At 36.9% G+C, this 27,279-nt stretch overlaps 1 protein-coding gene across 1 annotated transcript; it reads right to left on the bottom strand.

Annotated features, from left to right (window-relative positions):
* Positions 1-6,334: 6,334 nt before the first annotated feature.
* LOC133316753 (ankyrin repeat-containing protein ITN1-like) lies at positions 6,335-15,028 on the bottom strand. Its single transcript, XM_061518529.1, has 6 exons — positions 14,962-15,028; positions 14,333-14,430; positions 13,375-13,848; positions 12,170-12,316; positions 9,542-9,954; positions 6,335-7,130 (listed from the first exon to the last, which is right to left on the bottom strand). Exons 2-6 carry the CDS (start codon positions 14,424-14,426, stop codon positions 6,516-6,518), a joined length of 1,743 nt encoding a protein of 580 aa, XP_061374513.1. The 5' UTR covers positions 14,427-14,430; positions 14,962-15,028; the 3' UTR covers positions 6,335-6,515.
* Positions 15,029-27,279: the final 12,251 nt, after the last annotated feature.

Raw genomic sequence — 27,279 nt, 5'->3', positions numbered from 1 at the left:
ATATCTCGCGAATTGCAGAAACTGCATTCTGTCACAAAATATCTAGATATTGATATCTGGATATGGATATCCGGATATGGCCCCGACAAATATCCGGATATTCTGGGAATTTCGAGGCAGTGACTGTTCTGTTCGGACAGAATGGTATTTTTGGGTTCGTGGACCCATGATTGGTTATGTTGAACCTCTGTAATAATTAACTAAGTCAGAATTAAAGGGATTAAGGGCTTATGGCTTTGTGAGAAGCCTAAAGACATGAAACGAAGAAGAAAACGTTGTTGTTGTGTCTTGAATTATTAGATGATGAATGTTGATATGATTGTTGATCTAAAACAGATTGTGATTCTACTGTTTGTGGACTTTGAGCTTGGTTGGACTCTTGTGTTGGATAGTTAGCTTGCGAGGTAAGCTTTTGTGTCCTCGGTTTAGCCATTGTTGGTTCCACCATACCCCATAGGGGGATGATTTATATGCATGATGTGTTTTCATGTATTGATTTTGAAATGTTGTTGAGCTGTTTTGTGCAAGTGCCTTATGATATGCATGTGTTGTTCCACCTAGACAGTAAGCCTGTGTATGTAGGAGACATACCATAGGGTGATTCTGTGGGTGGATGCAAGTGGTGTCTTGCACTGATTGTAGGTAATAGACGTATGTAAACCCTGCATTTCTCTGGCTAATAGAATATTTGACACACATGACATGATTATTCTGCTGCATTGCACTGATTTTGGAACTTATTCTGTTTTACTACTCTTAGAACTTATATTGCACATGTAAGTGAGCTTGGGGTGGAGAGATCCTTGAGGACCCCTTGTCTTACGAAGATTTCTGTTTAGAGATCTCACCCCACGTTTGGGGCACATTTTCAGGTTTAGGTACCTCGGGGTTGAGACCTCAGGTGACAGGAGGCCGGAGCTTAGTTGACTGTTTATGATGTTATTCTTGGATGCTGACATGTTATGTATTCATTATCATGTTTGATTTGAGGCTCTGTTGGGCTTTGTTGCCTTATTTGGTGAGCATAGGGATTGTCCATGCCACATTGACTTGACTTTGTTGATTTAGTTTCGAGTTGTATAATTGTATCAGGATTATGGTCCGGACTACATGTTGTAGTTCCGTGACTTAGATACTCACTTATTTATGTATGAGGTTATTCAATGTATTTAGCTTTTATTGCAATTTACATACAGGCAATGTTTTTAAAAGGATTAAGTAATCAACTTGGTTAATAATAATGATGTCATATTTGAAAGGAAAAAGTTTATTCCGCATTTTAATTAAGCGCTGCTTAATACGATGATATGATAACAAACCGGGTATACACGGGGTGTTACACATAAAACCCAAGAATCTTCCTGTCGGGACTCCAAATGCACACTTTACCGGGTTTAGACGAATGCGATATTCCCTAAGCTTTTGAAATGTCAGCTCCAGATCCCAGACATGATTCGTCATATCGAATGACTTAACGATCATATCGTCGATGTATACTTCAATATTTTTGCCGAGTTGATCCTCCAATACCTTATTCATCATCCTCTGGTATGTAGCCCCAGAGTTTTTGAGCCCAAAAGGCATCATGTTATAACAATAATTGGCCTTTCCAACAATAAAGGTCGTCTTCTCTTGATCTTCTGGATATGATGGGACGTAAATTCGTTCCCATCTAAGCCCATTTTGATGGCAAAATACCATACGTTCCCTCATCTGATGAACAACTTCAGCATGAAAATCACGTGTTTTACACATTTGTGACAAAAACACAGCGGGGGAACGTATGATGACGTATTCCTTTGAAAATATATTAAAAGTGGAACGGATTGAGAGCATTTATTACACCTGCTGCACTCATTTAATGCTTATGTTCATTTTGCAGGAAACATGGAAACAACGTCTTCTAAAAGCAAAGGCGGTGCACCACTTAAGCACCAAGAAACGTGGAGAGCAGAGAATCAAGAGTTCTCATTGGCTAAGAAGAAAGCAAGGCATGGGGGACTGCAAGAAAACGGCTAATCATCAACAAAAATTGTCACATCAAGCAATTTGCAAGCTTCTAAACATTGTTGCCACCCACTCTTCTACCTATAAATAGGACGTCCCAAATACAAAAACATCATCGAATTCCTTAAGAATAAAATTCCTGAAGAAGAGATCACCTAAATATTAGTTAGTAGTTTAATTTAGTATAGTTGTAGCTGTAGTTAAGTGACAACACTTCTACCTTGTTCTGTAACATTCACTTGAGACTCCTCACGAGCATCAAGCATCTTCTCCATTTTATATTTTGTTGTAATCTTTCTTGTTTCATTTCAATATAAGTGTTTCTTCTTTCCTTTCCACTCGTTATCTCTGAACTGAATTTCGGGTCTATGGGACTTCAGTTTAGAATAATTATGTTTAAAGTATCAGCCATGAGCTGAAATATCTGTGGGACGGATAAGCTGTAAAACTCTTAAAGAATTATTTTCAAAACTCTTTACTGAAGCGTTTTGTATTTCTCTTGCTAAGTAAGCTATATTCATTGTGTATCAATGGAAATTGAACGCATACTGAGAAATGAACTTCCTTAAGGAAGGGATTTCAGACAACTTAGCCATTGGGGGAAGGTAGTGTTATGGCAAAAACACTATTGGTCACCTTAAGAATAAGGGGCCAATTCGTCCATTTTAAGGTTCTGTACTAAGTACCTGTTGGAGTCAAGGGAGCCATAGGAATATGGAAACTTGTGAGCCATCTAGTCCATGAGCTGAGGAATCAGAGTTGGCAGATAAGAAACTCGGACAAAGCCAAAAAGTGCTAAGTCTTGAGCAGAGGGAATAACTATTTAAGAATGGAGCAGTGAATCCGTTCTTTCTGTTAAACTGTTTTTAAAACCATCCACCTTGTTGTCTGTTGATTATTGTTATTACTGTTTTATTTTTACTTTGTTTAATCTTGTATCTATTAAACTCAAATGATTATTATCACACCTTCTTTTAAACAGGAAGGATCACATAAATAACACAGCGAGCAATTGTTTGCCATCAGACTGAACTTATTGTTCCTGAGGAACGTTGTCAAGACAGTAGGGAACGTTTGACCAGACAGTTCAATCACTAACTTTTCTTTTCATTTCCATTCTTTATAAAATAGTTTAAGACAATATTTAAAGTTCTATCCTCGTGGGAACGATAATCTGGGCATTAATACACCCATTATTACTTAATGCGTGCACTTGCGCACTTGGGTTGGAAGTAAGGGAACAACTCTGGTTTTTGTTGCTAATTTAGAACAGAGGAACGTCCCCCAACAGAATATATATTTTTCCACCATCAGCAAACCATCCAACAGGATACATTGGGATCTGGTTGTAACCAGAATAAGCGTCCATGAAGGATAGCAACTGAAATCCAGCCGAGTTGTCCACTAGCTGGTGTATGTTGGGAATAGAGTAAGAATCTTTTGGGCATACTTTATTCAAATCCGTGTAGTCCGTGCAGACCCTCCATTTTTCGTTAGGTTTTTTTCGCCATAACGACATTAGCAAATGAGGTTCTATACTGAATTTCACGAATGAACCCGGCATCCAGTAACTCCTTCACATGCTCTTCCAAGAACTATTTTCTTTCTGGTCCCAATTTTCTTTTCTTCTGTGCTACTGGCGCTGATCCAGGATAAATTGCCAACTTATGGCAGCAAAATGTTGGATCAATGCCTGGTATCTCAGATGACTTCCATACGAAGACATCTGTGTTGCTCTTGAGAAATTGAGTTAGTTCCTCCTTGATACGGGGATCTATGGTCTTACCAATTCGGGTAAATTGACCGGGTTTTTTCCCCAATGCAAGTTCTTCTAACTCCCCATCTGGTTCTGGCCTGGGAATAAATTCTTCTCTCATGTCCAATTCAACCATATTTATTGGTTTACTGGAATAATGAGGGGTTGCCTTTTTGCTGGCTTCGTCTCCCTGACTAATCCAGGATGGACTTAAGTTTCCGCCTTCATTTCCTTTTACTGTTTCAAAGTAGCATTCTCTGGATTCGTTTTGTTCTCCATGGATGGTAATGATTTCATTCTTGTTGCTTACCATCTTGATCTTTTGATGCTTTGTGGAGACTAGCATGTCTCATTTATGCAGGGTTGGTCTCCCCAGGATGATATTGTACTCAGATGGGAAATCAGCCACTATGAATCTCACTCGTTCTGATTTGAACGTTTCTTTGGTTCCCAGGGTTAACCTGAGATCTATATAGCCTTTAGGAGGTGTGTTTTTTCCATTAAAGGATATCAAGGTTGTCTTGCAGGGTTTGAGGTCTTCTTCATCCAGGTTCATTTTTTTGAAGGCACCCCATAATATAATGTCGGCACTGCTTCCCGCATCTATGAAGATCTTTTTAACCCAGCAATTTACCAGGGTTCCAGTGATGACCAGCCCGTCAACGTGCCCCGGCAAAATACCTTGCATATCTTCCTTCGTGAAGTAAAGTAAAGGCCGGTTTACTGGGATCCTCTTTGAATTTAGGACGATATCTGATCGAAAGCACTTCTTTCAGGTATTTTCGTCTGGCACTAATTAAAAGCTTGTCTGTAATAAAGTTATTAGGGGTGCATTGGTCTAGATGATTTGTCTGCCCAAAAGGGGACAGATTTCTGAAACTAGTGTATGCTCATTAATTGATTCATCTGAGGCTTTAACCTTGGTTTAAACTTTGGTATGTGCTTTTTGCCAAAAAGGGAATGTATTATTTGGTTAGCCTCATTGTAATAACTTTCCTTAATTAAAGTTGTATTTTTCCCTATAGTTTATTTGGATGCATTCATTTTGCCTTAAAAGTGAATTTTTGTTAATTCCTTTGAATTAATTTAAATGTATTTGTCAAGTGAATCTACATGAAAGTAAGTGGGAGTATATGTATATTCTTAGTACTTTATGTAAATGACATTTTATTTTTCAGTAAGATGATGATTTACTGAATGAAATAAGGTTTTTTATCTGAAAAACTTGTATAGGAAATACCTTAAAGTAGCCTCCTTTGTATATATGAGTACTTTAAATTCTTATGATTCACTTTATTAGTGGGAGTCATACTCAAAGTTTTCTTTTGAGTATCTTTGATTCTTTTCTTTCCCTTGATTAGTGGGAGTCATGTTTATTTATTTATTTTGCTTTCAATTATTTTGCATGCAGACTGCTATTTTTAAGAACTGTTGATGTTTTATTTTTTATGATCATCGTTATTATGTTATTATTCTCTTGTCAACTGAGAAGTATAATTTTCTTTAAACATGTTGTAAAGTTTAAAGATATATAATTGTCACTGTTGAGATTTCATGTTGTACTGTGACATACTGACTTATTTAAGCAAAGCAATTACATGTTGTTTAGAAATTGCGGTGATGCGATTTCATATTGTTGAGAAATTGTATCAAGTAGTGTAATTTCATGTTGCTTGAAAATTGCACTAATGTGATTTCATGTTGTTGAGAAATTACATTAAGGACCGATAAGAATTAGAGTGTCACATTGTTGATAACATTTTGGCACTAGTTCTTACTACACTACTAGGCTCATGATTCATGAAGATGTAATACTCATTGTATGTGAGTGTGGAAGGTCATATGCTATGATAATTTCGGTATATTGATCGTCACGTTCCTATGATGGGGTTATGTTAAATTGAATCATTTTGAGATGCTGGAATTAGAATATTGTTTTTCGAAATCATGGCCACGTAAAATTATTTTTTAGTTATTAAACCGATAGAGTCATTTTCGAAATAAAATGATTTTCAAAATAATATTAAATTAATTAATATAGCCCATGTTAGAGAATGTTAGAAATTTTATTTATATGTGGACTATTAATTAAATAGTTTTGTATTTTAAAATTAATCGAGTTAATAGATATTCCAATATTATTATTGTAACTAGCCCATTGTAATCACATTGAATTGGACTTCTGGCATCTGTTGTTATTGGACAGTAGTGTAGGCTTTAGTATGACCCTGGTTTTTCATTATTGATAAACCCAGTGGACACAGACTCTTTTCTAGGTTTTTGACTAATTCCCCTTTCTAGCCTATTTATATTGGAGTTAAGCTCCGTGAGTCATCATACTCTCGTCGCTGAAGGCTGCCAATTTTCGGAATAGGTCATAGAGAAGAAAATTCTGGACATGTAGTCCCTTCTTTTCTCCAGTTTTGTGATGATCCAATAAGGTACACAATTCCTAATTTGATTTCATTTTATTTAGGTATCTTATAATCATATACTTAATCTAGGAATCATAAATCTTTCATTTATAACATAAGCTAACATATAGAAATTAAAAGTAAACATAAGGATGGAAACCTCCAATAATAATATAGTTAAAGTCACAGAGTACATTCCTCTGTTCACTATTTAGCACAAGTAATTCGATATTTCTAGTGAATCATATGTTTTTTAATACAATAGTGGCACTGAGATTTGAATCCATGACCTCATGCAAACTATCAAAATCTCTCACCACTATACAAATCCTAATGGCTTAATGAATCATACGTTTACTTGGTCTAAATAGAGAACTACAAATATAAGCAGAATACACTATATCAGACCAGAGAGGAAACTGCAGAAATATAAATAAGGGTATTGGTAAAAATGCAAGTGCAGAAATGAAGTTAGGAACCCACTTTAAACCATGGTAATATGTTATGAAGAAAGCACTGCTAAACGCTACCATCATGCTGATTATTGAGATAAACAGTGCCATTAGTCCAGCCATCAACTTCAAGGGCAGTGACCTGAAAAAGTCTTCCTCTGCATATCGTGATATGAGAATCGACAAGAATATCAGGATTGAGGTTGAAGATGAGATCAGTGCCATGGAATCTGATAATGCAAATATCAAGAATGATGGTTTGTCCAAATAATTGGGAGATCCGGTATTGTCATTGCTACCACCTGGTACACTGAAGGCAGCAGAAAACACTCCAGTAGCTATGAGAGTTGAAACAACCATACAAGAGTTTGCTGTTTGCTTCATCCAAGACTCTCCTTTTTTGAGCAAATCTTCATGCTCCTTTGTGAAAAGTTGGCGAGGAGTAAAGCCTTCGGAATTTTTCATCTCTATGTACGATGGTAGCATTATCTTTTTCACCTCCTGCCACATCAAGGATATGTAATGCCACTTATGCATAAATGGATGAATAGAAAAGGATCATAACCCATCACCATGTATATAGATCAATCGTAACGCAGTTGACATATGAAAAAGAAGAAAAATCAACATAGGAGGGGGGATTCCTATCATATATATTGAGATACTGGCATCATACCTAGCAGCAAAAGTAATCACTAGAATAACAATCGTTTCATTATTTTTATTTAGGGTTTCCGTTCTCTCATTTAACATGACCACAAAATTTTTTCTACACACACAATATTTTGTGGGGCCCGCATGTTTTAAAAAAAAAACTCTAGCACGCAAAACGAATCTCTATAACATTACACTATCACTTTTCCTACAACATAACTCTTATAAAACCCTTTTATTTATTAGGAAAAAATTAAAAACTTATAATGTAGTTTACCTTTGAATTCACTTACCTCCATGTTGTTGTTTTTTTCTTTTATCATTTATCCCTCTAGTTTTTTTCTATCCAAAATACAAACCCATCAAGCAACTTTGTCAAAACAATGGTGACATCTCATTAACATTTCTGCATGTTTATTCTTCTCTTCAGGGATAATTATATACATAAATGAGAACTCTAGGTCCATTACAAATTAGCAGTCAATCAGCTACATATAAGGAAATTAAATAACATGTTACTATTTCTATTTAATACAAATCTCCTATGGTTATTATGTCAATCGATTGCTGCTAAGGAAATTAATCTATTTAATACAAATCTCTTATGATTATGTAACTGGATAATCAATAATAAAAATTCCAACAATTATACGGCTCAACAAATATTATCTCATCTCAACAAACTTAATCAATATATCTATTTTACTCTTCTTACTAAAAAGTGGGCTGGGCTGGGCCAAGCTTTGCCCCGAAAAGCCCAAGCCTACGCCAAAAAATTTCAATTTGGCCTGGCCTGGCCCAAGCCTAGTACGAGTCTAACTGTTAGCCTGACTTAGCCAGTTTATAAAAAAAACAAATGGCCTGGCCTAGCCCATTAGCCAATTGATTTTTAACTTGCAAGCATAATCATGAATTAACTTTACAAAATACTCAAATTCTGCTGTTAAACCAAAAATCATAATTCAACGTCCAAACAGAATCATGAATCAAAACAAAACTCATACAATCTGCATTTAAGTCATTTTCAAAAAAAAATAAAATGCTCAAACTAAATAACGTATATTTCATTAGATCCAACAAACAAATACATACTATGTAAACTAAAATAACTACATGAATCCAACAAACACATCATGATGCTTGTAGTAAGTATAACCTCTCCCAAAAATCTTTTAATATATTCATATACACAATCTAACATGCTGAGATGTTGGTTCCTCCTACATAAGAAATAAAGTCAGAATTTTATTAAAATATAATCAAATATAATTGAGTTATAAATAATTTCAATTGATTAAATTTATATCTTTTGTTTTTTCTTGAAAGCATACTTAATTTATTTTATTTTATTTGAAATAAATAGTACAATATAGGCCGGCCCGTAGGTTTATAGGTCAGTCCTTGTGAAAGTGGACCTACGGCCTTTTTATTAAACAAACTTTTTCAAGGCTCAAGCCCGGCCTATTTTATGAAATACACTAAGTCAAATCTGACCTGACGTAGGCCGAGCCGTAGGCCCTTGTAGGCCGGTCCGGCCCAGTTTCATCCGTACCAAAGTCCAAAGCTATAGATTTGCTTGATGAAGTTATCTCATATTTTTTTGTCTTGGAAAGAACGCTAATGCCAAAACTATAGATTTACAAAAGAGAGCCAAACATCATAACAATATTGCAGATTTAAAATAACAGTTATAATATTTTAATTAAGGAAAATCTGTTTCTTATGCAACACACGTAAAAGTAGGTGAGATTCACTTATTTTCTTTCTCTTTCTTTTTATTGATAGATCTCATCCATTTTTTTGTGCATTACATGAGACAATTACACATCTCATGCAACATAAAAAAACTATATCCCCTTTAAATAATTATACAAATTATATTTTATCAATATTGTAAATTTAAAATATCAGTTCTAAACAATAACAGAGCAAATATTTTAATTCAAAACAGACTATCACTTAAGCACAATCAAGAGATGGAACTGTGCAAGTTTCCTTTAAAAATATTCTTAAGGTAAGCTTATACATAATATAAAATTTAATTCAATATTATTTTTAATATAAAACATTAGCAACTGCATTCATTTGGGTTGGCGTAACTCAACAGCACACACACCCAATTTAAGATTACGAACTAAAACAATTGATGTGCGACTCTCAAATAATTAATTTAACAAAATTTATCAACCTATTTTTTATAAAACAAAATTAACAATTTGTGATAGAAAAAAAAAATAAAAAAATCTAAGACTGTATACCTCAAACCAATGTAACTCGAGCATCATTTGAAGAGCTGCTCCAGAAACTATGTTGAGTCGATCTGGCGGTGCTAATTTCGCGACACAATGCAATAAATTGTTTTCTTTTTCATCCGTGAAAGTTAATATGAAATCTCTTGTTGCGCCAATTTCATGTATCAAATTGAAGATACTAGCATGACGGTGCAAAGCAGCAATGTGAATTATACTTTGATCCATGGTATTCTGTTCCCATATCAAATCTGGGTAAGTGCTCATAACCACAGATAGAAACTCAAAATTTCCAACCTCTGCGGCAATAAATGTTACTTGAGAAGGCTCTCTTGTGTTTTGCATCATCTCTGAGTCATCCAATAAAAGAAATATACCCCACATGCGTTTTATAAGTTCGAGTATAGAAGCGTCCTTCGTACCTGATACACACACAGTCATCTAATGGAAAAATAACAGTTGCCAAATTCATGTGGAAAAACAAATAATAATATATATATGATGGGTTTAATGTTTATGCAATCTTGAAAGATAAAATTATCCTGTGTTATCACAAACCAAACCGATCTTGACCGAATACTTTCATTTCTTTTTGGAAATATCAAAATCGGAACAAAATGTATTAATTTAATTTTGTTTGGTTCTCTTTTTATATAAGTCTATTGGTTCAGTTAAGATTTTGGATTTTGTTGGTATCCAAGTATAAGTAGTGTTCTATATTGATTAGAACTAGACTAAGTAAGAACCATAAAAACGGAAGAATCAATAAATCTAATACTTTAAAATTTTGGGTTGAGATATGGTGTTAAATCCACTTATTGAGTATATATTATACAATTTATATACTTGTAGATAATTACATTACAATATAAAACTTTTATATAAGTTTGTTGCTGATATCTATTTTCACAAAATTTCTACAAGGAATCAAATTTGTGATTGATTGGATCATGGAAAGTAAAAAAAATAAGTAAAGCTAGTATATGGATTTCAACAACAAAAAAAAGTACATGGCGTTATACAAATTGGACCACCCCAAACTGAATCTATTACAATTAGTTTGGTTTGGTTTGATATTTTAATTAAGAAATTTTTTTGAATAAATTTATTTTTAAAGGGAATTAGTAAAATTTGTATTCACTTTTAAATTTAAAATCATAATATACTTTAAATTAAATTAGAAACGAGTATTCCTTTACTTGCTAACTTTAAAAACAAATTCACTTTAAAATAATTTATTACTCCAAACAAAACAAAACTGAGTTATCTTGTCACTAAGAATGTTTTGAATTATCATGTATTTTATAGCTTTAAAGAAATTATTTAAAAAATATACCTTCTTAGTAATCAAACATATATAAATAAATAGTTAGTATAAAAAGAACAAATTCAAAAGACTCTCTCAAGTGAGGACAAGGGTTTATGCTACTATCTTTACAAAAATGTTATTTTCTATACTTGAATTCATGACCTTTCAATTACAAATGAGCAATTTTTAATTCCGGTACTAAGGCCCACCCTCCTTTAAATAAATAACATATTCGTAATTAATTAATATTGAACATTCAAACTTTATAATAAAGCAGATGAAAGAAATAAAGTACAAACATGACTCGACTGATATACTATACTCAGTTTCATACTTATTATTTTGTAATATGAAAAAATAATAACAAAAATAGCTTCATAAACCTAATACGTACGTATTGCTTGAAGTAACTAGAGTACTTAGCAGAATCAACTAAAATTGTGCGTTTAGGGTAAAATCATGTGTAAACTCAGGTTCTAGGCTGACAAACACAATCGAGAATCTACTAATTTTATCGAAGTTTACTTGTGCAAATTTGACCAAAATAAAACTGCACGAGTTAACTCATTTATGTGTCCTGAGATTATAAACTTGTAAAAGTTAACCGGAGAGTTTGACAATCATGCTTTGAATTGTATCAGTTGTTGGAACGGGGTCCCTCAATCAGTGCGGAAGCGGTTCTCAAGTCATCAAATAGAGCTCAAAGCTTGTCACTTGGAGATCGGCCTGAAGTCAACGGGTAAGCCAAATCGATCGTAGAAACAAAAATTACAAAAATGGAGAGATGAAGAGAAAGACACAACAAATCTTAACGTGAAAAACCTCCTCCAATGCAGAGGAATAAAAATCACGAGATCGGAACTATGACAAAGATTCAAACTTCTCTAGTTACACTAGAGGTATACTCAAACTTCACCAACAATGATAATTACAAGGTTCTTCTCTAAAGATGTCTCACCCTCAAATTTCTGTTCAAAGGTTTCTCACTATTCTTACTTAGCTTAGATAACCATTCAATAGTGTTTTTCATTTCTTTATGTAAGAGAGGTGAAACCCTTCACCTCCTTCTAGAATCTTCATCATAATAAGGTGGATAACATTTATTGAGATGATTGTTCGGACATTGAGTCATGCACTCATAAATATGGTGCATGTTTAACCACCAAGCATTAAATAGAGGAACACAACCCAACATTAGGTTCAATTAATGTAAAACAATAAATAATATAACAACTTGAGAAAAGCATGTCAGTTGATAATAGAACATGCAATTGAAATTACACTTCAAAGTCATGATTTTGCTAATAGAAGTGATTAGAGGCACTTACAGAAATGGAGGTGGTATTCTCGGTACGGTACACTATGGCAACTACAAATTGAAGGCTTTCGAGCCAAGACATGCAAACCTGTCTCACTGTTTTCAGTCCGAGCAAAAGCTAGCCTTTCCTTCTCATTTAGCATTTCTAGTGCTAAATCTGCAAGATAATCCAAATTATGTGCGGATTAATAATTCTGATGACATCATGAATAATGTGGGTGTTTATTTATGTTTGTTTTTACCCGGATTAAACTTGCTATCACTGCTCAGTGTATTTAAGTGTACTTAGTGATATATATTGGTGGTTCATAATGATACAAGGATTGTAATAGGGCAAATTTCGATGGACAAAACTATTTGACTTGCAAAAATCAAGGGTCCATTGCACGTAGGGGTGTAAATGAACTGGGCTAGGCTAGGCTTTAGCTTAAATAGCCTTGGCCTGCATAAAAATCATTTGGTCTGGCCTGACCTGTTAGCCTGTATAGGCCTTACATTACAAGTCTGGTTTGACCTATATTTAAAAAAAAAAAGCATTTGTCTAGGTCTGTTAGTCTGTTTAAGCCTATTAAACATTCAACAATTAAAAGAATAACTAAAATAATAATACTTTATTATTCAAAATTATTAAAATAATAATTTTATTTATTTATTTTATATAAATAATATGATATAGGCCGGCCTATAGGCTTATAGGCTCGACATGTACAAAAAAGCCTATGGCCTATTTTCTAAATAGGTTTTTTTTAAAAGTCTAGGCCTATTCTATTTTACTATTTGCAATAGGTCAAACCTGACCTAATATAGGCTAAGTCGTAAGCCCCTGTAGGCCGGCCTAGCCCATTTATACCCCTAATTGTATGAAACTTTATCCTTATATTTTTGCAAAATAGGACTGTTTCTATATTCGAACCCTTCATCTTTCAGTCACAAAGAATAATTTTATGGTTGCTCCGAGGCTCCCATGGTTGCTCCGAGGCTCCCACATAAAGGGAAGGATTGTGTTTAAGGGAAAAAAAAAGTCTTTAAAAGTCATTAATGAAACAATAAATTATTTGGATTTTCATCATCCACCCATTGTTTCCATGTTTAAATCCAAATTCAAATTTGGAACAAGTATCCTCTTTTACCTCTCCTCACTAACATGAGAGTAGAAATGAATTGATTTTTCCATAACAAATATTGCTTAAGAGTTTATCTATGCAAGATACTTACCAAAGAGTCCAGAGTTTATACAAGTGAGGAAGAGTGTATCCCAGTCCACTTCTTCGAGTACTTCTCTAGATAAAGGGAATAGATACGATGCCATATCACTTCTTCTTTGTAAAACAGCCAAGTGAAGAGGACTTACACCGGATCGACCCCTTATTGTTGGCAACAATTGATTCTCTCTTCGCATTATCTCAGCAATGTGCACATTCCCAACTGCTGCAGCAAAACAGAAGGCAGTGTTCTCCTTTTCATCTTGCAATTCCAAATCATCAGGATGCATTAGTTTTACCAGCTCCTCCACAAAGTGAACATGACTTGCTCCCACTGCAACATGGAGTATTGTTCCCCACCCCTTTGTTATGGCACTTTTCAGCAGCGTTCGATCTTTTTCTATTATCTTGCTAGCTTCTTTCCAATCACCTTTTAATGCTGCTTTGTGAAGGGGAACACATTCCGTGAGGAATCTTTGTCTTTCTTCTGCAACAAGTTAATTGAGGAAAATCATTTTAGGGTCTAAACCTTTTATGGAATGCTATTCCTACATATGATTTTTGGAGTTAATAATGCGATTGATGCATCCATATATATGTCACACAGGTTAGCGGAAGCTCATGGGACCACCACCAAAGGGATAAACTACATCAAATGTGGCAAGTGAGTCTAATATCATATCTTAATCCAAAATCATAAAATGTTGGGTCCCACCAATTACATATCTTAATTCAAAATCATAAAATGTTGGATCCTACCACTTATATGGTCTTCATTTAGACCATTACCAACATCTCACTTGAATATATATTCCAATAATACACGGGGAATGAATCACTGCTTCTTCTTCTTTTCTTTTTTCTTTTTTTATTTCTTGTTAATCTCAGATAATGCATCTACAGTGAAAAATAATAAATTTTTTGTAAGAAAAAATAACTGGTAAGATTTTAAGAAGGGACAGAGAGCTTACCAGTGGACAGTAGATCAAGGAGAGGCCTCCTAGACTGTGCTGAAGCAACCCTTTGCAACTCTTGTTGGACAATAGTTGAGTCTGCTGTAGCCATTTCTCTGCAAAGAAAACATACATAATTATATTTTTTCTGTAATTAGAGTAAAATGCTATAATATTATTGAATAATGCTTTTTTATACTTAAATGCTTATCATTTCGAAATTGTATCCTTTACACCGTGTGATTATAAAAAGTCCCCCCAAAACTTGCTCACCTATCCTGGGATAATGTCACCTCACTCTGTGATGAAGACATGTAATATAAGATATGCATAAAATGTTAATCTTTTGCAGTTACTAATGACCAATTCTCATATAGTTAATATCCTTTCACATACCAATAATAATAATATACTGTCCGCAAAACAACAAGACAGCACAACAGGATGGGTTGCAACAGAAAAAAAATAAAAATGAAAGGCTAATGAGAACAAAGTGAAAGAAGATTATTCACAACAAGAAGTAGAGTAAAATAAAAAGGAGAGAAGAAAGGGAGCAAGAGAAAGAAGAAAAAGTAAGAGTGAAAGAAGCAAGTATGTAACCCAAAAAAAAAAAAAAAAAAAGCAAGGGAGCAATAAGATTAGATTACCTCAACCGAGCGAAGTTCAGAAAGTTTCAATGTTTCCTCTTAGCTCTGCAGCGTGCTTGGTTTGTTTACAAATTGCCAAATTCATATTAGTGAAGTCTTTGCTTAGTCAAGAACAGTCCAAGTGAATGTACAGTAAACCGAAGACCATTGTTGTGGTGTCTGTGAAGTCAATGGTAAAATGATTAAACTAGTACGTCTATAAAATAATTGTAATACAAAAAAGAAAAAGTTAAAGTGTACCAATTACTGACAAAAGGTAATTACAGAACTATATCAATTATTTAAGAGAAAAATTAGACTTATTTCATATGTGATAAATTTTTCTTTTATATATCTTTTGATAATTGTGTCATCTTTTTTTTTAGGTGATAGAACCTACACATTTATTTCTATGACATGAGATAACTTATCTCCTTCAACGCGAGATTAATAAAACTCATTATTCACGATATGCATTTGTAAACCGTATACCACAAATTAAAGCGGTAAAACCTCCAAACTAATGCTCAATAAAAAGCTTACTATTTTGAATGTAAATTGGTTATAGGGGTTTTTTTATGGTTTTTTTTTATCTGGTACCTTTTAATTAATAAAAAATTATTATCTTGTTCCTATTTATAAACTATTCAAAAAAATTGATTTTTTTTTTCAAATATAACATCAATATGTTCATGTTTAACCGTTGATCACATATATATCTGAGTAAAGACTTAGCTACACGAGTATATTTCATGAGTTGAAGGTGTTCATATATTCCATGAGTATATACTCGGGTAGTGACCCAGATAATCGGGTATTGAGTTAAATACCCGGATATCATATCCAGATATTCGAGTATTAGTCGACCAGAAACTCTAATATATAAGTGGATTTCAGCCTTATTTATCATTTATCCATTTTCTACCCTCAAATCTCTCTATTTTCTCATCTCTATTATGAGTCATCAATATTGTATTTCATCTCACCATCTCAAAAGGCCTTATGTTGTGAAATCATTGGCATTATACCTACATATTCTTATCTTTTCTCAAAAATTTGAACCAAACTCAAACCCTAGACCCAATTTCATGTGAAAAACGAGTTCAAATTCGAACACGTATCTTGTAGTTATTTACCACAATGAGTGGCAATTTGAAGGTCCTAATGGTGTCCGATTTGGAGGAAAAACAAAAATAATGAAAATCAAAGTGGGCACTATATACAATGATCTGAAGGGGAGAATTCATAAAAACTTGGGGCTACAAGGCAGCCAATCCATTAATCGCATGATAGCCAGGTTAGAGACTGCAGTTGATATGGATACAATATACTACATTGGTAGCACTATCAATGATTCTGAAGATATGGAGTTTGTCACAGATGCATTTGTTGACTGAAAAGTATTAAAATTAATTGAGGTATATGTTGAAGTTGATGATGGTCAGTCTTCATCTTTACCAACGCATACAAGCACTCCACAGCGTTTTGGTCAAGAAGATATAGTTGTCGGTTTATCTGCACCTGCTCAAGTGTTAAGTCAGATAACATTGGATGAGGGTGTAGAGGAGGAGGATATGGACAGAGAAGATGAAGGAGAACCTAAAAGCATTATTCCACAAGGTGATTCATCAGATACTGACATGGAGGGTAATTTTGACACTGACACGAATGCGGTAAGCTTGGGTTCTTCGGCCATGTCACCACTTCATGTTTACCCAATTAGTAGTGGTAAGTTATTGAATTTCAATTCGTATTGAGCATTTAATATTTTCTTTAATATTTCTTCTGACAAAAATAATCATGCTCTAGAAGTAGGGACTGAGATAAAGCCATTTTGTAATCAAAGCTAGCATTATTCATTCATTAATCGGGCGCACCCTAATGACGAGTTGGAGATGATCTATGGAGACGATGGGGATTAGACAAGCTTGATTATGTATTATGGATTATAGTGTATTTTGTATTGTAATGTGGATTGTATTGTATTTGTATTAATATTGTGGATTATGATGTATTTAGTATTGTATTGCGGAGGTGAATTGTATTTATTATGTATTTCAAAAAATTGTTGACATGGTTGTTTATTCATTCGTATAAATTGGTATGCATATTATAATCCTACATATGTGTTATCCACCTAATTACCCCTCCTTAAGTCATATTCTATGAGTTCATGGTTGTACACAAACTCCCGGAACCTAAAAATTCGTGGAATAGAAGCTAGATTAGCATTCCAAGATGGTATACTCGGATAACCTAAACTTGAGTAACCTAAACTTAGGTATGAGGTTTGCTCATTCTAAACTACGCAGTTGTCATTCTAAACTATGCTGAACATATATGAAATAGTCATTTCATTAATAACAAGGACTTGAGGAATACACTTCTAAGTACAAAATAAGCCTTACATACATGAAGCTCCAAATAAACCCTAAAAACATCCAAAAAAAATACCCTGAATACATCCAAAAAAACCCTGAATATATCCAGAAAAGCCCTGAATACATCCAAAAAAAATGTTAAATGCATAAAAAAAATCCATAATGGCTAGTATCTGACTGCGTCTTCACCTCGTCCTCATCTTCTTCCTACTCATCAGAAGACTCAATAACAGTAGCAGGCTCCTCCACATTACTTGAATCTTGTCTATAGTCAGCCTCTAAGTGTGTCACCCTAGTGTCCATATGAGTTTTCCACTTGCTTGCGCTCTGTCTAAAGCCCCTAAACTCATTGGTCAATGTAACACCCCGTATATATCCGGTAATGTTATCATACTATCGTATTAAGCTGCGCTTAATTAAAAATGCGGAATATCTTTTTCTTTCCAATTATGATGTCATTATCATTACCATCTTGCTTATTAATCAATTAATAAAACATCGCCTGTATGTAATTGCAATAAAACAGCTAACTGAAGTACCTCATATCATAGATAATATAAGTATGTCTCTAGAAATCATGGGATTACCACAAGTAGGCCGGACCAACTAGCAGGTTATACAACTCCAATCTAAAAGTACTAACAGAAAGTGTCATGGACAATCCCCATATTAACTCAAATAAGGCAACAAGCCCAACATCAGTCTCAACAACAACATAATCATAAATAGCGGAAAACATAAACAACATCAAATCCAGTCATGTCAGCAATACAGCATAAATATCATAATCAGCTAAGCTCTGGCCTCCTACCGCCAGAGGCATCAGTCTCCATACTACCTGAACCTGAAATAAGCATTCCCCAAACGTGGGGGTGAGATCTCTAAACAAGAAATCTCAGTAAGGCAAGGGGTCCTCAAGGATCTTCCACCCCAAGCTCACTTACATGGGCAATATAAGTTCAAAAGCAGTTTATCATCATCAGTTCTAAAATAGTGCAATGCAGCAGATAATCATGTCATGTGTGTCAATTCTATTCTACTGGACAGAGAAATGCAGGATTTATATACGCCAAATACCCACACATAGTGCAAGACGCCACTTGCATTCACCCCGGATCACCATATCGTATGACGCCACATACTCAGGCTTACCGTCAAGATGAAACAACACATGCATATTAAAAGCCAATACACATAAAGCTCAACAGCATTTCAAATATTCAAAGCATGTAACACAGCATGCATATCACCACACCCCCAAGGGACATGGTGGAACCACAACATGGCTAAACCGAGGACACAAAAGCTTACCTTGCAAGCTAACTATCCAATGCCAAGAGTCCACGCAAGCTCAAGGCCCACAAACAGCACAATCACAATCTGCCCATACCATAATTAATCATCAATAATCATAGCTCAGATTCCATTAAGTGATTAAGTCTTTCTTACTCATTTTAACTCATTACATGTTGTTTCAGCAAGAAGTATTCGAATACTTCACGAGTAGTATTCGAATACTCCAGCTCTCTAGAAAGTATTCGATTACTTTCATTAAAGTATTCGAATACTACCAAGTATTCGAATACTTTTCCCCCAGTATCCGAATACCCAAGTATCTGAATACTAAACCTTACTGTATTCGAATACTCTCTAGTATTCGAATACTTCTTCAAAGGTATCCGAGTACTTTTCCTCCCAGAAAAGTATTCCAATACTCCTGCCATGAGTATTCGACTACCAGATAAAAAGTACCATTGCAAATCTTTACCAAATACTCTAAGATTTAACTATGTTAAACTAGACATCTCAAGCTTTCCAATGCCATATCTTATGCCTCAATCGAAGTTGTATAACTCCGGTTATGATTTTTGCAAAGTTCCTACAACAAGCTGAATTTCCAACAATAGGGTCTCGAAGTCAAACATACACAAAGAGAAATCCACTTATCCAATGGGTCTGAAAATTTTCAGGGTTGTATCCCTATGTGTTAGCTTCACATAGGTCCAAACCTCACTCAATTTAGAGCTCTGAAGCTCAAGATATCACAATTTTACTAAACTAAGTCGTTGATGTCTCGCGAAGTATTCGATTACTGCATTTTCCCAGAAAAGTACTCGAATACTGCCCGAAAAGTATTCGAATACTTCTTCGACAGAATCCAGAAAACTGAGTTTTAAAGGTAAAATCGACCTCCAATGATCCAAACTCGATCTGGAGTCCAAGAACTCCTTAAACAGATGTTTATTAACATGTTATGAACCCATAAACACATTCCTTTTATCAAATGGTTCAAGTTACGATTTTTAATTGCTTAAACAAGCTTAAAACATCAAAATGCACAAAAGATGATCATGTATACCTCCAATGCACCACAACTCCGAAAATGGTATAACAAAGAGGTCTCCAACTACACACCAAGGCTCTGACTTTGTCAAGCCACGAATTAACACCAAAGCTTAGACCTTTCACCAACAAAAAGACTTCTTGGAGCCTCCAATGGTATGATCAAGGCTCACACCACCTCATACCCCAAGAAAACAGCTCCAAGACAGCAACTCCACCTCACCACAGAGGCCACAATCTCAGAAATGAGACACTCCACACTCTCACTAGACCAACTCTCACAAGCTATAGTGTTTTGGTAGAGAGAAAAGGAGGAAATATGATTTCTTTGGTGAGTTTACAAGGGAAGGAGCCAAAGAACAGAGGAAGGCTGGTCAGCTGCTCAAGACACTCACGTAGCAAAGCATATGGCCTAGGGTTTTGGGCCAAAGTGAGTATTTATAGCTCACTTAAAATTAAACACACAGTATTAACGAAAATAGCTACGCTTAGCATTTTAATCCCAAATTTAGGATTATGAACCTACTCAATTTTATAAGATTTATCATATTTTTCTTATATTTTTCGAAGCACCTTTCCGGTACGGGCTTTTCATAGCCAGTATCAGTTTCTGGCACCAGTTCTTATTATTTTAACTTGAAACTCGTTTTACAAGTCCTACATACTATTCTAGTAATATTCATGCACTTATTATAATTTTCCAAGATACTTTTTTAGTACGCATTTATACCGACTAGCTGAACCGGTATCTGCACTTTTCGTCAGAAAAGCGACTTTCAGCATTATTATTCACTTACTATAATTATTAGAGCCTCATAATAATTATTAGGGTCAATTATAGAATTATCTCATAATTATCTAGTTAATTTCTTTAATTAGCGGTGCGAGTTCTTACATTTACCCCACCTTTTTAGGATTTTGTCCTCAAAATCAGAAAACATACCTGTCCCGAAGCGCGGGATACTGTCAGAGAAGCTAATCCTCTCGCTTCCAGAATTACCCTTCAGGAATTCTTCCCGTTCAACGTACTCTGACCATCGAAATGATCTCGCTCATCAGCTGCTTCTCGCCACGATCGAGAAACTTGAGTGGTCCGACGGGAGTCTTTAAGTTCTCCCGAAACTCCACATCATCCGGTTGCACCACGTGTGAAGGGTCCGCTACATACTTGCGAAGCTGAGACATGTGAAACACGTCGTGAATGTTGACTAGGTTCGGAGGCAAGGAAAGTCGATAGGCAACAGGTCCTACTCTACCAAGGATCTGGTAGGGCACTAAGAATCGCGGGCTCAACTTCCTCACTCCGAGCGTCCGTCCAACACCCGTGACAGGTGAAAGTCTCACGAACACGTGCTCACCCTCACTGAACTCCAGTGGACGATGCTTAACATCATAGAAACTCTTCTGGCGATTCTGCGCCTACTTCAGCTTTTCCCTGATCATCTGGATCTGTAGGGTGGTATCTTGGACAAAGTCCAAGCCAAACAACTCACAATCCCAAACCTCAGACCAGCAGGTAGGTGTTCGACACCTCCTACCGTAGGGCGCCTCGTAGGGTGCCATGCCCAGGCTAGCAAGGAAAACACAATTGCACACAAACTCAACCGATGCCAGGTACCTATCCCATGTTGAGCCTTGCCCCAAAGTGCAAAGTCTTAGCATGTCCTCCAAGATCTGGATAGTCCACTGAGTCTATCCAACAGTCTGAGGGTGATAGGCTGTACTCAGTCTCAACTGAGTTCCAAAAGCTCTCTGCAGTGCCCCCAGAACCGAGATGTGAACTTCGAGTCCTTATCGCAGAAGATACTCTCGGGCACCCCGTAAAGCCTCACGATCTCGAGAACACACAGTTAGGCCAACTGCTCTGAAAAAAGCTCACCTTTACCAAAAGAAAGTGGGCAGACTTTGACAATCTGTCCACGATGACCCATATAGAGTCGCAGCCAACACGAGTCTTTGGCAAACCCATAACAAGTCCATGGAAATGCTCTCCTATTTGCACTCCGGAATCTCAAGAGGTTGAAGTTTACCAGACGGCTTCTGGTGTTCTATCTTCACCTTCTGACAAATCAAACACTTGGACACATACACCGCTATGTCCTTCTTCCTTCCATGACACATCATCTTGGTTCTTCTCCAAAAGCTCATTCTCGACTCTCAAAGTCTCAATCTCAAGAAGTGCATCCTCAAACAAAGAGGTCACCGTCAGAACTCGAAGTTTCACAATGACGTCACGACGTCATCCGATTCTCTGGGATCCTCAGTCATTCCCTCAATAGAGGTGACCTACCCCACAAACTCTAATGTACACAACACTAGAGTGAGTTGGGTCCTATTCCATGACTCTAATCTCAACAAGACTTGCAATTTATAATCAATATCCTCAAAATAAATTCATATTCATTTCAAAGTACTAAATCAGAATCATGTTCAATTCCACCAATACTTGTTAGTTAACGAACTTATTTACATAGTAACGTACCTTAGTTCACGTACACCTGCAAAATTTTCAATTTCAATAACATAATAGCTAAAAACTCTATGTAACGGTATACCTCAATATCCATGGTCTCTGCAAAATCGAGAGTTAGTCAACGATGCAATAACATTGATATATTACCATAGTTCATTGTACTCATTTCATGCTTAACACTACCCCTGGTGTTTACATGCCAACTACTTATGAAGCATAACAATATCAACATAAATTTCTAGAGTCATGGTGTAACACCCCGTATATATTCGGCAATGTTATCATAATATCGTATTAAGCTGCGCTTAATTAAAAATGCGGAATTACTTTTTCTTTTCAATTATGATGCCATTAACATTACCAACTTGCTTAATAATCAATTAATAAAACATCACCTGTATGTAATTGCAATAAAACAGCTAACTAAAATACCTCATAACATAGAAAATATAAGTGTGGCTCTAGTCACGGAACTACAACAATGTAGACCGGACCATCTAACAGTTTATACAACTCCAATCAAAAAAGTACTAACAGAAAGTGTCATGGACAATCCCCATGCTCACTCAAATAAGGCAACATGCCCAACATCAGTCTCAACAACAACATATCATAAATAGCGGAAAACATAAACAACATCCTAATCCAGTCATGCTAACATAAAGCAGTAAAACATAATCAGCTAAGCTCCGGCCTCCTGCCGCCTGAGGCATCAGTTTCCATACTACCTGATCTTGAAATAAGCATTCCCCAAACGTGGGGTAAGATCTCTAATCTAGAAATCTCAGTAAGTCAGTGAGTCCTCAAGGATCTTCCACCCCAAGCTCACTTACATGTGCAATATAAGTTCAAAAGCAGTTTATCATTTATCATTTCTAAAACAATGCAATGCAGCAGATAATCATGCCATGTGTGTCAATACTAATCTACTGGCCAGAGACAGTGCAGGTATACGTCTATCACCTACTCACCGTGCAAGTACCACTTGCATTCACCTCGGTACACCGTCTTGTATGGCGCTACATACTCAGGCTTCCCGTCAAGATGAAACAACACATGCATATTAAAAGACATTAAATGTAAAGTTCAATCAACATATCAAATATCCAAAAGCATGTACACAACATGCATAAACCATACCCCCATGGGACATGGTGGAACCACAACATGGCTAAACTGAGGACACGAAAGCTTACCTTGCAAGCTAACTCCAAAAGCCAAGAGTCCACAGCTCAAAGTCCAAACACAGCAGATTCACAATCTGTTATGGACCAATACTATATCAATAAAAATTCAACACAAGCATATAACTTAAAGACAACGCCTTTCCTTACGTTTTACGTCTTAAGGCTCCATACCAAGCCATAAGTCCTTAATCACAACGATTCTGACTTAAATCATTAATTACAGAAGTTCAACTTCATCAATCTAGGGTCCACAAACCCCCAATAGCGTACTGTACACACAACACCGCTACTGTTCTACGAAATCCCAGAATATCCGGATATTCCTCGGGACCATATCCGGATATGCAATATCCGGATATCTCACTGAACGTATCCGGATATGCAATATCCGGATATCCATAATCCCATATCCGGATATCTAATATCCGGATACTCAAAACCCATATCTGGATATCACATATCCGGATATTCATCGGGCACATATCCGGATATTTCACGACAGAATGCAGAAAATGCATTTTGTGAAGATATCCTTCCAAGGTTCCATTTTTAACACTTAATTACGTTAAAGCATGCATCTTTATACTGATTAAGGTCCACACCCTAGTTGGTTACTTGATTAACCCATTAAACATGCAAAGATCACACCTTTAACCCATTAAAACACAAGCTCAAGGTAGGTACAACTCACCAAAGCTCAAAACAGGGGAAAGGGTTGCTCTTGGAGCTCACAACCAGCTCCCAAACTCTGACTTGGAGGAGTGCACGAAAATGCACAACAAGGTGGTTCCTTTCTTCCCAAAGATGACCACTTGGAGCTTCAACAACCAAGAACAAAACCTGTACACTCCAACCTACTAACTCAACCCCCTCACAAGCTCAACACAGCCACCAACACTCAGAAAGAGACCAACAAAGCAGTCCCAAAGCTAGCTCTCACCCTCACCAAGTGTTTAGAAAGAAGGAACAAGCATCAAAGGTGATAAATTGGCCAAGAAATGAAGGGGAGAGCAATGGAGCACTATTCTGGTGAGCCTCCACCAACAACTCATGCTGGAATTCTATTTTCTAGGGCATTGTGCCCTTAGAAATGGGTATTTATAGCCACAAGTCACTTAAACACACAGTATTAACTTTAATTGCTACGCTTAGAATTTTAATCCCAAACTTTGGATTATGAAACTACATAATTTTCTAAGATTTATAATATTTTTCTTATAATTTTCTGAGCACCTTTCCGGTACGCGCTTTTCCAAGCCAGTACCGGTTTCTAGTACCAGTTCTCATTATCTGGACTTGAAACTCGTTTTACAAGTCCTACATATTATTCTAGTAATTAACATGCACTTACTTTAATTTTCCGGGATACTTTTTCGGTACGCATTTATACCGACTAGCAGAACCGGTATTTGCACTTTTCTTCCGAAAAGCGACTTTCAGCATTCTTAATCACTTACCATAATTATTAAAGCCTCTTAATAATTACTAGAGTCAATTATGGAATCATTTCCTAATTTTGCATAATTAATTAATTAAATACCTTAATTAACGGTGCGGGTTCTTACATTCACCTCACCTTTTAGGATTTTGACCTCAAAACCAGAAACATACCTGGTCGAAACTCCGAGTACTGCCGGAGATGCTCGTCCTCACGCTCCCAAGTACACTCCTCAGGAGTCCTTCCGGTCCACTACACCTTGACCATCGGAATGATCATGCTCCTCAGCTGCTTCTCGCCACGATCGAGAATCTTTAGTGGTCCTACAGGAGTCTTTAAGTTCTCCCAAACTTCCACATCATCCGGTTGCACCACGTGCGAAGGATCTGCTATGTACCTCTGAAGCTGAGACACGTGAAACACGTCGTGGATGTTAGCTAGGTTCGGAGGCAAGGCAAGCCGGTATGCAACAGGTCCTACTCTACCAAGAATCTGGTATGGCCCAATAAACCGCGGGCTCAGCTTCCTCACTCCGAGTGCCCGTCCAACACCCGTGATAGGTGAAGTCTCACAAACACCTGCTCATCCTCACTGAACTCCAGTGGACGATGCTTGACATCGTAGTAGCTCTTCTGACGATTCTGAGCCTGCTTCAGCTTTCCCCTGATCATCTGGATCTGCAGGGTGGTATCTTGGACAAAGTCCAAGACAAACAACTCACGATCCCCAACCTCCGGCCAGCAGGTGGGTGTACGACACCTCCTACCGTAGAGCGCCTCGTAGGGTGCCATGCCCAGGCTAGCATGGAAACTGTTGTTATACGAAAACTCCACCAATGGAAGGTACATATCCCATGCCGAGCCCTGCTCCAACGTGCAAGCCCGCAACATGTCCTCCGAGGTCTGGATAGTCCGCTCAATCTGTCCATCAGTCTGAGGGTGATAGGTTGTACTCAGTCTCAACTGGGTACCAAAAGCTCCCTGCAGCGCCTCCCAGAACCGAGATGTGAACTTCGGGTCCCTATCACTAACGATACTCTCGGGCACCCCGTGAAGCCTCACGATCTCGCGAACATAAAGCTTGGCCAACTGCTCTGTAGTGAAGCTCACATTCACTGGAAGAAAATGGGCAGACTTCGTCAGTCTGTCCACCATGACCCATATCGAGTCACAGCCAACCTGAGTCTTCGGCAAACCCACAACGAAGTCCATGGAAATGCTCTCCCATTTCCACTCTGGAATCTCAAGAGGTTGAAGTTTACCAGACGGTTTCTGGTGTTCAATCTTCACTTTCTGGCAAACCAAACACTTGGACATAAAGATAGCAACATCTTTCTTCATGCCCGGCCACCAGAAGTTCTTTTTCAAGTCTTGATACATCTTAGTAGCACTAGGGTGGATAGAAAACTGACCCTTATGGCCTTCTGCCATAGCCTCTTCTGTCAACGAACCTCGAGGAACCACAATCCTCCGCTGGAACAAAAGCAATCCATCATCATTCCAAGACACACCGTCTTGGTTCTTCACATAATCCAGACACTCTCTCTGAACTTGTGCCTCTTTAATCTTTTCTAGCAGCTCGTTAACAACATCTGATGCTTCTAACCCGAGAAGTACGCTCGCACACGGAGCGGTCACTGCCAAGTGGCGGAACTTCTCAACCACATCGAAGTTACCAAGTAGCAAACTGGATGAACTATTGGATTTCCGACTCAAAGCATCAGCTACCACATTGGCCTTGCCAGGATGATACCTTAGCTCAAAGTCGTTGTCCTTTATGAACTCCATCCATCTCCTCTGCCTCATGTTCATCTCCTTCTGGTCGAAGAGATACTTCAAACTCTTGTGGTCACTGAACACCACAAACCTCAAGCCAAACAGGTAATGCCTCCAAATCTTGAAAGCAAACACGATCGCAGCTAAGTCCAAATCATGAGTCGGGTAGTTCTCCTCATGAGGCTTCAACTGCCTCGAAGCAAAAGCAACAGCTCTACCAGACTGCATCAGCACACAGCCCAGCCCCTTTCCAGAAGCATCACAGTAAAGCTCAAACTGCTCCTCAGGATCAGGAAGGATCAATACAGGTGAAGAATTCAATTTCTTCTTCAACTCCTGAAAGCACGCCTCACACTCGTGAGTCCACACAAATGGAGTCTCCTTTCGGGTAAGGCGAGTCAAAGGGAGAACCATCGTGGAAAAACCCTTGATGAACCTCCGATAGTAACCTGCCAAACCTAAGAAGCTCCTCACCTCCGTAGCTGTCTTGGGTCTCTCCCAATCCAACACGGCCTCAATCTTGTTGGGGTCCACTGCAACTCCATCTGCTGAAATCACATGCCCCAGAAACTTGACTCATTTGAGCCAAAACTCACACTTAGAAGGTTTAGCATAAAGCTTTTTCTCCTTCAGCGCTTGCAGAAAAATCCTCATATGCTCCGCATGCTCCTCCTCAGTCTTGGAGTAGATCAGAATATCATCAATGAAGACAATCACAAACTGATCCAGATACGGCTGGAAG

This window comes from Gastrolobium bilobum, unplaced genomic scaffold (genome assembly GCF_033153095.1).
Source record: "Gastrolobium bilobum isolate Gb01-03AN ecotype WA unplaced genomic scaffold, APGP_CSIRO_Gbil_v1 utg170282, whole genome shotgun sequence".
Lineage (NCBI taxonomy): Eukaryota > Viridiplantae > Streptophyta > Magnoliopsida > Fabales > Fabaceae > Gastrolobium > Gastrolobium bilobum.
Note: the sequence above shows the minus strand (reverse complement) of the source record. Positions and strands in the feature narration are given on the sequence as shown.